Below are 13286 nucleotides of genomic sequence, written 5' to 3'. Positions count from 1 at the left end.
TGATCATAATAACATAAAAATAATGATCAGCTCAGCTAAAAACATTTATATACAGATATTCCCTTATATCCGGTAGGGCTGGGCGATAAATCGATTTTATCGATTAACTCGAATGTGTAGTTTACGTCGATTTGTTTGAATGAAAATCGGTTTTCTCTTTTACATCCGCCACTCCCCTCTGGGCTCCCGTAGTTCCGAACTGGATCAGCGTTTGCCAAAGAGATACATAAACATCATGCCAAATGAACAAGAATGCGGCAGCACAAGCACACCCGCCAAAAACATTTACAAACTGAATCCGCAGGGCTGCCACCTCTCACGAATTCACCGTGAGACTCACGCAATTGTCACTTTTTATAAACTCAGTCTCAGTCAGGCCACATCCATTTTCTCACGCAGAGAAAAATCGCGAAGCAAAGAGGACACTGACACCGACAGACAAGACAGAGAAGGTACTACTGATATGAAATCAATTCTTAGCTCTCAGATTTTGTCAATTTAATTACGAAATTCAAACAATAAACACCGTTTTGGCGCTTGTAAATGTGACGTGACGGATCGCAGACAGATCTCACTCAGTTCAAGCGGCACGTGAACCGATCATCTGTTACCCTTTACTACTAGTTAATGGTAAATAAACACGAATGATCAATAGATCATTTGAAAGATACAGTTCAACTTACCGAAATGTAATAAAATCGATCGATCAGTGTTTTTCAACCGCGGAAAGAGGTCCATAAAACAGCTGGAGAACAATACGACACGTAACGTTACATTTACCCCAGGAAAACCATTAATGACCATAGCACGTTAGTTGGACTTAAAAAAATTGCTATAGAGAGGAGTATTTAGCTAAATATGATAACTATATTACATATTTATTACATTTGTACCTATATCGTTAAAATATTATAACTTTATTATAAAAAAGCTTTATATTTAATTTGAGATTTTAGTTTTAACCTTTAATAATAATATTAGCTGACAGGGCTATGTATGTTTACAACATTAGGTGAGATTTTTTTTTTTTTTTTTTGGAGAACAATTAACATAACACATCTACTGTACCTAATATTTATCGAAAGGAATCGATATTGAATCAAGATCAGAATCAAATCACAAGAATTTAATTGAAATGAAATTGTGAAATTCGTGTCAAGCAATAATAAAAATAGTAGCATACCAGTCATTGTACCATGTAAACATTGTGTTGTCACTATACTTAATAAAATTCTGTTTAGTTACCAAATGTTTTGACAATCATAATACACTTAGGCTATTGTAATACGTTTCTTTTTTCTTTTTTTCTTCTTTTTTTCTTTTATATCCCCCCAATCCCAATCCACCCATGTATGTTGTTAAATGTTCACTGTTTACAAAGGCAGGGCATGCCATCTTGTCTTTTTGGCTTGTTTTTTTTCTGATTGCACTTTAACCCCAAGGGGGAAATCCAGATAAAATCACTGAAGGGAAAATCAAAACAAAATAAAGTTAAAACTTGTTTTGAAAAATTTCTGTCATCTGCAGATTGATTTTAAGAAGGAAAAAAAAAACGATTTGAATCGTGAATCAGGGGGTTTAGACCATATCGGCCCAGCCCTAATAACCGGATATATCTTAATTGTTTCTCCTATAGACGCCAATGAGATTGCATGGAGAGAAACTGGAGATGTTCTTCACAAGAGATTCAAAAGAGATCTTAATAAAGTCTCAAATCTCAAACCTCAAATCAAAGTTTCCAATCAAAAACCCAACAGTATTATATTCCAGCTTATCTACAAGTAACTATTTATGAAACACTAGTAGCCTATCTATCCCAATTGTTTCTATTAAAATGTATTTCAGATTTATAAGGTTACACTTTATTTTAAGGTGTCATTGTTACAGTGTAATTATATTTAAGTACTAAGTAATATTAACAGCAGGCTTCTTAATAGGGGTAGGGTTTGGGTGAGGGTTAGTTGCATGCATGTAATTTTGTCTAATTTACTGTTTCTATGGTAAGTACATGTAACATATGTAACAAGGACACTGTAAAGTGTTACCGAATCTGATGACTAGCTACTAAAATGAAAATGATGCTGGTTGATACTGGACTAGTCATTTAAAAAAAAACATTAGCCTACATAAAAAATAGATGTATAGGCTAGTTAGGTTTAGGCAATAATGTTAAAACGGCTTGCCATTTTCTCATAACACCAGTCAGTGCGTTATTTTATTTAGGCAATGTTAAAAATAAATAAATAAAGCAGAAATCATAACTGTCTTTCCGCCCAAAGTAGACCGGTCAATCGTATTGACGTCAGAGACGGCTTATTCGCGGAGGCTGTTTTATGAATGAATGACTCCAGCAGTATGTGACCTATTCTAGCACACCTTACATAAAACAACCCACGGTTTCTAAATAAGGATTGCTATGACTCGCACAAGACGTGAAAAGCACAATGCATATATATTTGTATATATTAGAAAACATTTATTCTATGCAAATTTGACATTTAAATAGGATGTCCTCACTTTAAATGGGATGCATGACAAGCATGGCCCAGATTTGCAGTCCGAGTGAACAATGATGCTTAGCGTTTATTTACCTTTTTATGTCTTCCCTTGAAGACGACCGCGAAGGCTCCGTGTCCGACGAGATCTTTTCGGCTGTATTCAAAGTCTCCCACCGTCTCCATTTTTTTGGCAAGTTTCCTGCTGATACACTACAGCTTGTGATGGAGAGGTTGTCAAGTTCTTCAAACTCTCGTTAATCCAGACGACAGTCTGTTCAAGAATCCTGTCATCCCCAAATTGTCAATGCGAAGGACGACTTAGTACATTTGAGAGTTGACTAACAACTGTCTGGCTTAAGTAAGAATCAAAACAAAGGAATAGCTAAATGTGAAGGGTAATATATATGCGCAGGATGTTTCGCTGTCACTCTCTGACCCAGTTAACAAGCCATTTCGCAAAATAGCTTGATGAAATGGCTATTAATCAAACTCAAACCTCTCGAGCTACATGATGTCAGTTCAGTTTAAAAGCAAAGAAAGGGGTTGCAAACCCCCTCTCCCTTTTATAGTGCCTCGTTAGCTCAATAACGGCACGGTGGGTCACTGAGTTGCCCATCGCGAGCTGACTAAAATGACAGCCAGAGATTTGCATTTACAATGTAGCAGATTTTTACGATTACAATTTAGCAGAAAAATCGCAATAAATAATATCTAGATGTGTTACGACATCAATTTTACATTTTAGATTAGCAGTATCGCCTGAATAACAGCAGGTCAATTCACAAAATAACTGTTCCGTTTAATGCCGTTCTTCTTCAACGATATTGTGCTCTTCTTCAGATCCATATGAGAGCTGTGTACACCATTTCTTCAGTTCACCCCTCTGTCCTGCTTTCGATTTCGCGGGACAATGGAGGAAAACATCAGCGCTTCACTTTTATGAAACGCAGGACAAGACGTTAAAAGCAAGATCCGTTAGGTGAGGGGAGTTTAAGCTTTATCTTCTGTTCGTTCGGAGAAGTTGACCGTGGTCACAGCTTGCTTTGCTGCATTACAATGATGACACAGAGCTCTTACATGAGGAGGCTGTCATATCATATTCCTCCGCGCACGCGAGTGCGTCGGTCTCCGCCGCGAAGGATAGTCCCGTTTGCTCACGAAAACAAAGCCAGAGCTCTGCAAGAAATCAGAGCATGCAAATGAGAAGAATATTTTAAGGACGCTGTAAAAAGAAAAAAAATGGAACAGTGTTTTTTTCCACCAGAAAAAGAAAGAAAGAAAGAAAGAAAGAAAGAAAGAAAGAAAGAAAGAAAGAAAGAAAGAAAGAAAGAAAGAAAGAAAGAAAGAAAGAAAGAAAGAAAGATTAAGGGGAAATATAACTCATATGACCAAGAAAAAAACGCACTTGAAATGTTTGTTGAATAAGACTGATAATTACAAAGTTTGTTGCTAGGCTCTAGTGCTAATTTAGCTTTAATGGTACAAAACAAATATGACAGCGCTGGTGCTCCCCCTGACGGCGGCGACCTGTATGAACAATATAAACCTAAAGATATTTACCTTGGACAATTAAAAAAACTCACTGGCATCCTCTGGTGGTAAAACTCTGCAAAAATATTTTTGTCTTGTTTTCTATTTCAAATATTTATTCGAATATCTTTACGAGGAAAGTATTTTTGAGGTAAGGCCGAAAGAGCTCACCGCGCTGCAACTGATGACTGATCTTCCTCAGTTTCACAACACACGTGTGCTCCCAATAGCCTAATCACAACACAACCAAAGAAGTTTCACAAAAAAAAAAGTTCACAACATAACAAAATACAGAAACGCGCTGCAAAAGTTCACAACACAACCGAATATAGAAACGGAAATGTTTCCAGGGGACCCCAATAAGTGAAGAAGCCGCTCACAGCTCAAAAGTCTACTTTATTTTATTTTATTTTAATTTATTTCTTTTTAAACTTTTTTTTAATTTAATTTAATTTTGTGCAAAACATACAGAGATGACATGTTTGTGACAAACAACTTTGTAAACAATATACAAAATGCATTAACAATATGTTCAATGTCATCAGAATACAAATGAGAAAATAACAATGAGCTGAAAAATAAAAATAAATAAATAAAAAACATAGAGAAAAAGAACATGAAAGATTAATCTATAGGCCTACATCAGTCACATTGTACAAATTTTGTCATGTCATGTTTAAATTTTCATAAAGAAAAGTTTCGTAAGAAATGTTAGGTAATGCAGGGTAAAAAATTAATAAAAAATTAAATAAAAATAATATTTGCAATATGACAGAATGTTATATATAAATATATATAGACAAATTCATTTTTGTAATGCAGCATCTTCAGAATTTGTGAGTGCAAGATATATGATAATACTGTAAATCATATATTTGCTGACTAATCACATCTTTCACACCTTTCGCATGTGAGGCATCAAACTAAAAGGGCCGAGGCTGTAACAGGCATGGATGAGCCCTTCTCCAGTGTCACTCTATGGTCACTTTAGCGTTGGAGAACAGCATGATTGTGGTCGTCTTGTCAGAAGCCAGAAGTTGCCATGGTGTGATTAATGGGAATGCTGGCCTACCTCTAGGTACAGTAATAAGATTCAAGCACCATTTATTCACTTATATGCAATAATCCACAGAAATGATGTCCCTCATTACCAGCTTGCTTTAGCTAGACTGTCATTAATCCAACTCTGCTGCATTTTCTGAGGCTGAATATCACAACAGCGGATATTTGCATCCTATGTTAGATCAAAGTAGTTTTTAGTATAATTGAATTTGAAAGCAGAAAGGTATTGCTATGAGAAATGATTAGCCCTCACAACAAACACTACACTGATACCATAGAGGAAAATGCATGGTACTTTGTGAGACTAAATTATTACCATATATTATATCAAATTGGCCTATAAAACAATAATAAATAAATAATATATAATAAACAATAATAAACAATAAACATGATATTACCCTAATACGATGTCTACAATACAGATCTACTCGGACAATTATACACCCACCAACATAGATAGCGATAAAACATGTCTCCTTATAAGGACTAGTCTAATTAATGTAATAGTTGTATTATTATTATTACTTTAAAATAATTATCCAAACATGTCATACTGTTTTCTCTTTTCTTTTTTTCTTCTTCTTTTTTTTTTTACACTGTAACCGTGGATGGCGTGTAGTGTCTGAAACGTCAATAACAGTCAGGGGGCAAATTCCAAACGGCATTTTTTTGGGCACTGTCGGTACACGATCCGTTCCACCTGCACGATCCGTACACGCATGCGCGTAATTACGTAGTAGAAAACGTCACGGTTTTCCTACACTATCGGAACCACGCATGCGATGGCACAACTTGCGGCATATTTGTGTAACGTTGTATTGTGTTTAACATTTCACAGCGGGTCTATTTTGATGCTTTTAAATGTAGCTTACGCTATGCATTACGATGTGTTTACGTGGTTGCCAATCCAAAAATAATAAAGGAGTTGTGAGTTGTTACATTAACATACATGATCAGTTTCCTCCATAGGCTACTCTCCTTTGCGATTCACTGCTGTATGGTATTAGGCTTAACTTGCCGTGTTTTGGTCTGAGGTCAGTAGTATTGTCAAAGACGGTTTGTGTCGTTTTTTTATTATTAAAAGCTGCTAATATTAGTTAACTTTTAAGTTGAGTAATTTTGTATTAGTATGGTATGGGTCTATATAATCTAAATGAGGAAAATGATCCCTTCAATGTTGTTTACAGAAGACAATAAGGAACATAATATGCATTTCTGCCTAGACAATCTGCACTTACATGAAGAAAGAACTACGTGGAACAGATCGTGCAGTGTCGTAAATCGTCGCAAAACAGAATTATCATTTGCGCATGTGCGTTTTCTACTGCGTCTACTACGCATGCGTGAAACGGATCGTGCAGGTGGAACGGATCGTGTACCGACAGGCACTTCGGGAATGGAACGAGAACGCCATATGCTCCGCTATGACATGATGATATGTCTATGATGAGCAATGAGCATGATATTATATATAAAAGTAGGCGGGCAGGTATATGTCTAAATTTACGTTTTCTCTCCCTCTCTCATTTTACTCTTCGCAATATTTTAATTCAAAGTCCGTTTCTCAATGTAATTTCCAGGTGTAAATTAATTTCCACGCCGCATCTGAGCCAGATCGAACACCTCGTTGTCACGTGGTACGTGGTACTTTTATCAGCGCGGGATGACAGGATAAGTAGATGGACCAATCAAAAACGTTTGTAATTAGTAGATATAAATAAATCATTGTATGTTTTATAGTTTTTTAATTATTTGATCATTGAGATCGTCGGTCCTATGTCCAATATCATCTCATGCACAGTTCCTTGGAATTCGTGTAATTAAACGATTATACTCTTTAGAATATCTATATCTGGGGCCAGACACAAAACCCAAAACACGATAAGATAAGAATGTGACTGCTCTCTGAGCTTTCATGCGCCTCTACAGGTAACGTAGAGAAGTATGTTTGTTGATAGTTTATGGTATTTCCGTGTTACATGTGACTCCCAATGACCCCGACGCAAAATGATGATGTCATTTTATGTTGACGTCTCAGCGTTCAGGTAATCTGTCTGTTTCAGATATTATAATTCCTGGAAGTTTAGCATCGCACAATCTTGCTGATAATAATTATCGTACGGTGCAGTTCGAATGTCTCAGTCGTCAGAGATTACGAATGTAAAATGCAAAGAGAAATTGGACTTTAAGTGTGCTTACTGTGTCTGTCCCCAATTCTTTTAAGAATGCTTTTAAACTTTTAAACTTTGTTTTGTGAATTATTTCTGCTCATAGACTCACAGTCTAGACCGACTTTCTAGAATGTCTCGAGAACAGCTGGCCGTTCAGCAGGCAAGGAAGGCTTTCTTGACTGGAGGATCTAAACCCCTGGAGTACAGAATTAAACAACTTAAAAACTTACATCGATTCATTACAGAAAGAGCAACAGACATTACTAATGCCCTGAGAAAAGACCTCTATAAGGTGAATCGAAATTGCAATCTCTGCTTGTTTTATTTGGATGAATCTTTGTATTGAATCTTTGTATTTCACTCTGTGTTTTTATAGAGTGAAAATGCAACACAGATGTTTGAGATCCTTGGCTTGGAGGGAGAAATCAATCTGGCTGTCAGCAATCTGGCTGAGTGGGCAGCTCCTCGTCCTGTGAATAAAACCCTTCTCACCATCTCAGATGATGTGTACATACAGCCAGAACCTCTTGGTGTCGTGCTCATCATTGGGGCATGGAACTATCCAATAGCAGTTACCCTGCAACCTCTTGTGGGTGCCATCGCTGCAGGTAAAGCATAAATCCACCTTTTGTTGACATCATCTTCAGTGTCATGGGATTATTGGTTTCCCTGTAGTTTTCCACCAAAATGAAGCTCTACAGATTCTATTATTAATATTGTGTGTAGTCATATTGAATGGGGAATAAGGTTTTTCTTCTATTGTCATTAGCTTATCATATGCTGTGTGGAGATCAGACCCAACCATTCACTAATATTCTCTTTCTCATCGGATCTGTAAACTGCCTCTGAAATGTTTGATTCTGTAGGTAATGCTGCAGTGGTGAAACCATCAGAAGTGAGCTCTCACACAGCCAAAGTTATGGAGCTCCTGCCTCTCTACCTTGACCCTGTAATGCTTCATTCAGTGACTCCTTAAAATATGATTTATTTTTATTTTACTTCCTTAATTTATTTATTATCTCTATTAATGTGTTCAGGAGATGTATAAAGTGGTTACAGGAGGGGTTCCAGAGACCCAAGAGCTGCTGAAGCAGCGTTTCGACCACATCTTCTACACTGGGAACAGCACTGTGGGGAAACTGGTTATGGAAGCGGCAGCTCGTCATCTCACACCAGTGACTCTAGAACTGGGTGGGAAAAGCCCTTGTTATATTGACAAGAACTGTGACATCAGAATTGCCTGCCGGTGAGTTATATAAACTGTGATGGATTTTTTAATGAATAAATAGTAAACTGTATATCAAACTAATCATAATTCTAACATCTAAACCTTACTTCCCCTTTTAGGTCTAACATTCTAACACTTTGAACCAAATGTACTAAAACGCTCTGTTCTTTGCCTATTGTGTTATGGGAAATTCTGCTGACGATGACAAAATCGAACACATATTTGCATTTTCTCATGACGCATTGAGTAATCAACTGAGCTCTTAACCCTTTACTTGTGTTTTTTCTTATGTCACTTGTGCCTGTGAGAGAGGGGAAAAAGGGAAGGGAAACTTGCTCAGTGGCGGTTCTACATTCAATTACACCCTGGGCAAGACCCCCTTCGAGCACAGGGCAAAATTCTCGAGCAAAATTCTGCACAAACAGTTATATTTTATTATATATTTTAGAAATGCCCCTGAAATTTCAAAATTCCTTGAAATCAAAAGACTGTAGGATTATGTTTTATACAAGTAAAACAACCTGGGGTCAAATTGACCCCAAACATAATAGGAGGGTTACATAAACATGCCCTTACACGCTAAATGTCTGTCATTACACGCTATATTAATCTAACTTTCAGGGAGGAACCATTAGCTCCTTGGTTACTGCCTCAAATTCTATGCATGGCACACTTTTAGTTATGACTTGTTAAACTATACTTTGTCATGAAATAGAGTTGTAGCAAATGCAGGGGGTGCCAATTTCCCATACAGTGAAATGATAGATAATAGAAAACCGCTTCGCGGCGCAGATGATTATTTTTATTTAATTTTTTAACTGCTAGTGCCGCCCCCCATGTGTCATGAAAAAATGCCGCCCCGAACGGCTGCCTGGTTCGCCCATGCCAAAAACCACTACTGGGCTTGCTTTTACCATTTGAACCAATCATATTGATAGAAGGTGACGTGTCTGTCTCTATCCTATAAAACCTGTTGTATTCTTGTTTGCTGGTGGGATTCTCTCTGAAATTTGTCTGAGATCCTCCTGCCGTGCTTCTTCTTTGGGAAAGATTCTCTGAGAATTGCTTGAGTACTCTCCCGGCCGTGATTAAAGCATTTAAAGGACATTTGCTGAAGTCTGTCTGGTTTTGCTGCGCAGCAAGTTAGTTAGGGGAACAAGTTAGAGTATAGGATTAGACCACTCAGCCATCGTCGATGTGTAAACGCGCTAGGGTATAGACCACTCAGCCATCGTCGATGTGTAGATGCGCTAGGGTATAGACCACTCAGCCATCGTCGATGTGTAAACGCGCTAGGGTATAGACCACTCAGCCATCGTCGATGTGTAGATGCGCTAGGGTACAGACCACTCAGCCATCGTCGATGTGTAGACGCGCTAGGGTATAGACCACTCAGCCATCGTCGATGTGTAAACGCGCTAGGGTATAGACCACTCAGCCATCGTCGATGTGTAGATGCGCTAGGGTATAGACCACTCAGCCATCGTCGATGTGTAAACGCGCTAGGGTATAGACCACTCAGCCATCGTCGATGTGTAAACGCGCTAGGGTATAGACCACTCAGCCATCGTCGATGTGTAGATGCGTTTGGGTATAGACCACTCAGCCATCGTCGATGTGTAGATGCGCTAGGGTATAGACCACTCAGCCATCGTCGATGTGTAGACGCGCTAGGGTATAGGATTAGACCACTCAGCTGACGTCGATGTGTAGACGCGCTAGGGTATAGGGTTAGACTCGGCCGACGTCGATGTGTAGACGCACTAGAATATAAATATTATAGGAAACTAACGTCAATTGTAGACGAGACACAGGTAGACTTAGGTCAGGTGCGTAGGAGAAAAATCTACCACAAAACCTAAAGCTAAGTAATTATATAGTAGTTTACAAAAAGCCCAGATGAGCTCGAGAATCATCAAGTTTGATCCCTACTTGGTGTATGTGATAACTAATTAAGAAATAATAATCAACAAATTTATTCAACTATGTTCTTACTCCATTAGTCGCATTACTTGGGGAAAGTATATGAACTGTGGTCAGACTTGCATTGCACCGGATTACATCCTCTGTGAATCCAGTATCCAAGACAAAGTGATTAATGAGATCCAAAAATGCATCCAGGTATGTATTTAGATGCTATTGCTCTTTTGACAATGTTATGTATGTTTACATGCACAAATTTTTGTCAGTCCGAAGGAATCTAATCTGATATCAGATTCTCAGTTGTTTATATGAGCTCTAAACTTTGATAAACTCATATTTGTTTGCATGTGCATTACACTGCATGCGCAGTGCCCAGTGCAGTCATAGCGTTCAGAACTGGAAAAAGCCGTCGCGATAATGTCACCGGAGCTACCGTGAGCATAATTGCCATTTTTGCCTTGATGACATTTGTGTTAGAAAAGAATTCAATACTGATTTTCTTTTTGGTAAATTCAGTCTTGAATCTCCACTGACCAATTCATAAAACGAAGGAGGAAATAAACATTTTCACTTTCGTAAGATGTAAAAACGTATGTATACATACATCACTGCACAGTTGAATCTGATTGAGAAAATGGTAACTGATTACTAACGGATTATTTGGCTGCATGTAAACGTAACTACTGTCTCATTTATTCACTTACAGGAGTTTTATACGAAAGACCCCAAGAGCTTTGCAGACTACGGACGGATTATTAATCAACGGCATTTTAAGAGGATAATGGCACTTCTTGAGGGTAGCACAGTGGCAATTGGAGGAGACAGTGATGAATCGGAATGTTATATCGGTATGTATCTATGTAGCAGAAGTTAAGGAAATATGTTATGCTGTCATGACCATGTGTTTATTTTTCCTGTGTGCTTCAGCTCCTACTGTTTTGAGGGATGTGGCATCAGGATCCAAAGTGATGCAGGAGGAGATCTTTGGGCCAATTCTGCCCATCATCACTGTCAATGGCTTAAATGAAGCCATTCAGTTCATCAACGAACGAGAAAAGCCTCTAGCACTCTACGTTTTCTCTTCCAGTAGTAAGGTAGGTAGAGTGATGCATTATTTCCAACTCCTGTTAAACGGCAAACAAACAATTTATATTTTCTCACAGGTCATTAAACAGATGATATCAGAGACGTCTAGTGGAGCGCTCTTAGCCAATGACTGTCTGGTGCATTTTACCATAAGTGATTTGCCTTTTGGTGGGGTTGGTGAGTATCTTTATTCATTTTCATGGTTTTCTAAGTCAGCTGTAAAAATGTACACAGGCAATGGATTTATTATGTAATTGTAACAGGGAATAGTGGAACTGGTCGTTACCATGGCAAATATGGTTTTGATCAGCTGAGTCACCTTCGCAGCTGTCTTATTAAGAAGCTGAACATGGAGGGAGTGAATCAGATGCGCTACCCACCCCATACAACAGAGAAGTTACGCTGGGCACGTGTTTTTTTCTTAAAGCAAGTAAATCTGGCTCGGTGGCGTCAGATGGCGCAGGTTGCTATGCTTGTTGCGCTGGCGGCCTTTGTGGTGAAGGTGAGATGTTTCTCTCTCTCTCTCTCTCTCTCTCTCTCTCTCTCTCTCTCTCTCTCTCTCTCTCTCTCTCTCTCTCTCTCTCTCTCTCTCTCTCTCTCTCTCTCTCATATATATTAACTTGTTTGATCCACTTCAAATGTTGACTACTGTTTATATTTATATATATATATATATATATATATAAACATAAACAGTAGTCAACATTTGAAGTGGATCAAAAAAGTTCATTAAAGTTGAGAACGGGTATTGTTAAAAATTCATGAATAACTTTGATGAAAGGTTTTGATCCATTTTTATATATATATATATATATATATATATATATATATATATATATATATATATTCATGGATTTCATCCGGTCCCTTTCCACAGGTGTATTAATCAAGCACAATGCAGTCTGCAGTCATAATCTAGGTGCTTGATTTTATACACCTGTGGAAAGGGACCTGATGAAACCCATGAATATATATATATATATATAAAAAAAATTTATGTAATAATGGTTTTCGATTTGAATATACTTTAAAATATAATTTATATCTGTGATGCAAAGCTGAATTTTCATCAGCCATTACTTCAGTCTTCAGTGTCACACAATCCTTCAGAAATCATTCTAATATGCTGATTTATTATCAATGTTGGAAACAGTTGTGCTGCTTAATATTTATTTTATAAACTGTGATACTTTTTTCAGGATTATTTGATGAATAAAAAGTTCAAAAAGAAAATTGCTGCATAGAGTTACTTTTTGCCTCCCTAATAGCTAGTAGACTCAGAACATGAAATTCTGTTATTAGTTAATATGCCTTAAAATATCTGTTTTATTGTTCTTAAGCAGATTGTAAAATAGAGACATTTGCTTATTGTAAAACATTTTATGTGAAATTATTTCATTTGTTTTGTGCTTTGCAGAGGTTCTTGAGATGATGAACGAAGGACAACCTAAAGATTGTCTTTTTGACCCAGGGCTGTTGATGAATACATCTTTCCATGCATATTAAAGATGTTAATGTATCCATCACTCACAATTTAGACAGAAGAGCATATTATGATCTTGAACATACACCCTTTCAGATGATTCATTTTTACTTGGGAGTCCTGTTAACAAGTAAGCAATCATAATGGTGTAAAATACTCTTGTCAGTGGTTTAAGTCTAGCTTTGATTAATTGGTGATTAGCATTATGTAATAAAGGAAAAAGCATAAATCTGAGTTCTATGCCATGTGTATAACCATCTGAATTATTTACATTTTTAATAATTAAAGTTACAATATATTTC

The 13286-nt window shown here is 37.3% G+C and overlaps 2 protein-coding genes across 6 annotated transcripts in view; one reads left to right on the top strand and one right to left on the bottom strand.

The window, feature by feature from the left end:
• The window catches only part of ulk2 (unc-51 like autophagy activating kinase 2), a 35336-nt gene extending 31761 nt beyond the window's left edge, over positions 1-3575 (bottom strand). For both annotated transcript variants that reach the window (XM_082178857.1, XM_082178858.1), the window contains exon 1: positions 2592-3575. In XM_082178857.1, the coding sequence (XP_082034983.1) occupies positions 2592-2681 (90 nt within the window). In that variant the 5' untranslated portion in view covers positions 2682-3575. The remainder of the gene's footprint in view (positions 1-2591) is intronic.
• A 2931-nt stretch (positions 3576-6506) lies between these two features.
• Positions 6507-13286, top strand: aldh3a2a (aldehyde dehydrogenase 3 family, member A2a). 4 transcript variants are annotated; one of them, XM_082178763.1, is made up of 11 exons: positions 6512-6582; positions 7368-7556; positions 7641-7872; positions 8131-8213; positions 8302-8510; positions 10496-10613; positions 11122-11263; positions 11343-11509; positions 11579-11678; positions 11765-12003; positions 12919-13286. In XM_082178763.1, the coding sequence occupies exons 1-11, from the start codon at positions 6547-6549 to the stop codon at positions 12931-12933; spliced, it is 1530 nt and encodes a 509-aa protein (XP_082034889.1). In that variant the 5' UTR covers positions 6512-6546; the 3' UTR covers positions 12934-13286. The 4 variants fall into 4 exon arrangements, with proteins under 4 accessions (XP_082034886.1, XP_082034889.1, XP_082034888.1 ...); XM_082178760.1 differs by having other exon boundaries at positions 6507-6582; positions 11343-11678; XM_082178762.1 differs by lacking the exon at positions 6512-6582 and adding an exon at positions 7030-7138 and having other exon boundaries at positions 11343-11678.

The sequence above is a fragment of the Leuciscus leuciscus genome (genome assembly GCF_965113295.1).
Source record: "Leuciscus leuciscus genome assembly, chromosome: 9".
Taxonomy (NCBI): domain Eukaryota; kingdom Metazoa; phylum Chordata; class Actinopteri; order Cypriniformes; family Leuciscidae; genus Leuciscus; species Leuciscus leuciscus.
This window is presented reverse-complemented; position numbering and strand designations above follow the sequence as displayed.

Excerpts from the sequence above, each read along its gene's own strand:
- aldh3a2a (XM_082178760.1), top strand. The coding sequence starts at position 6,547 with ATGAGCATGATATTATATATAAAAGTAGGCGGGCAG. Across the intron at positions 7,557-7,640 it reads TGAGAAAAGACCTCTATAAG|AGTGAAAATGCAACACAGAT; the intron begins GTGAATCGAAAT and ends GTGTTTTTATAG. Across the intron at positions 11,679-11,764 it reads TTTGCCTTTTGGTGGGGTTG|GGAATAGTGGAACTGGTCGT; the intron begins GTGAGTATCTTT and ends TAATTGTAACAG.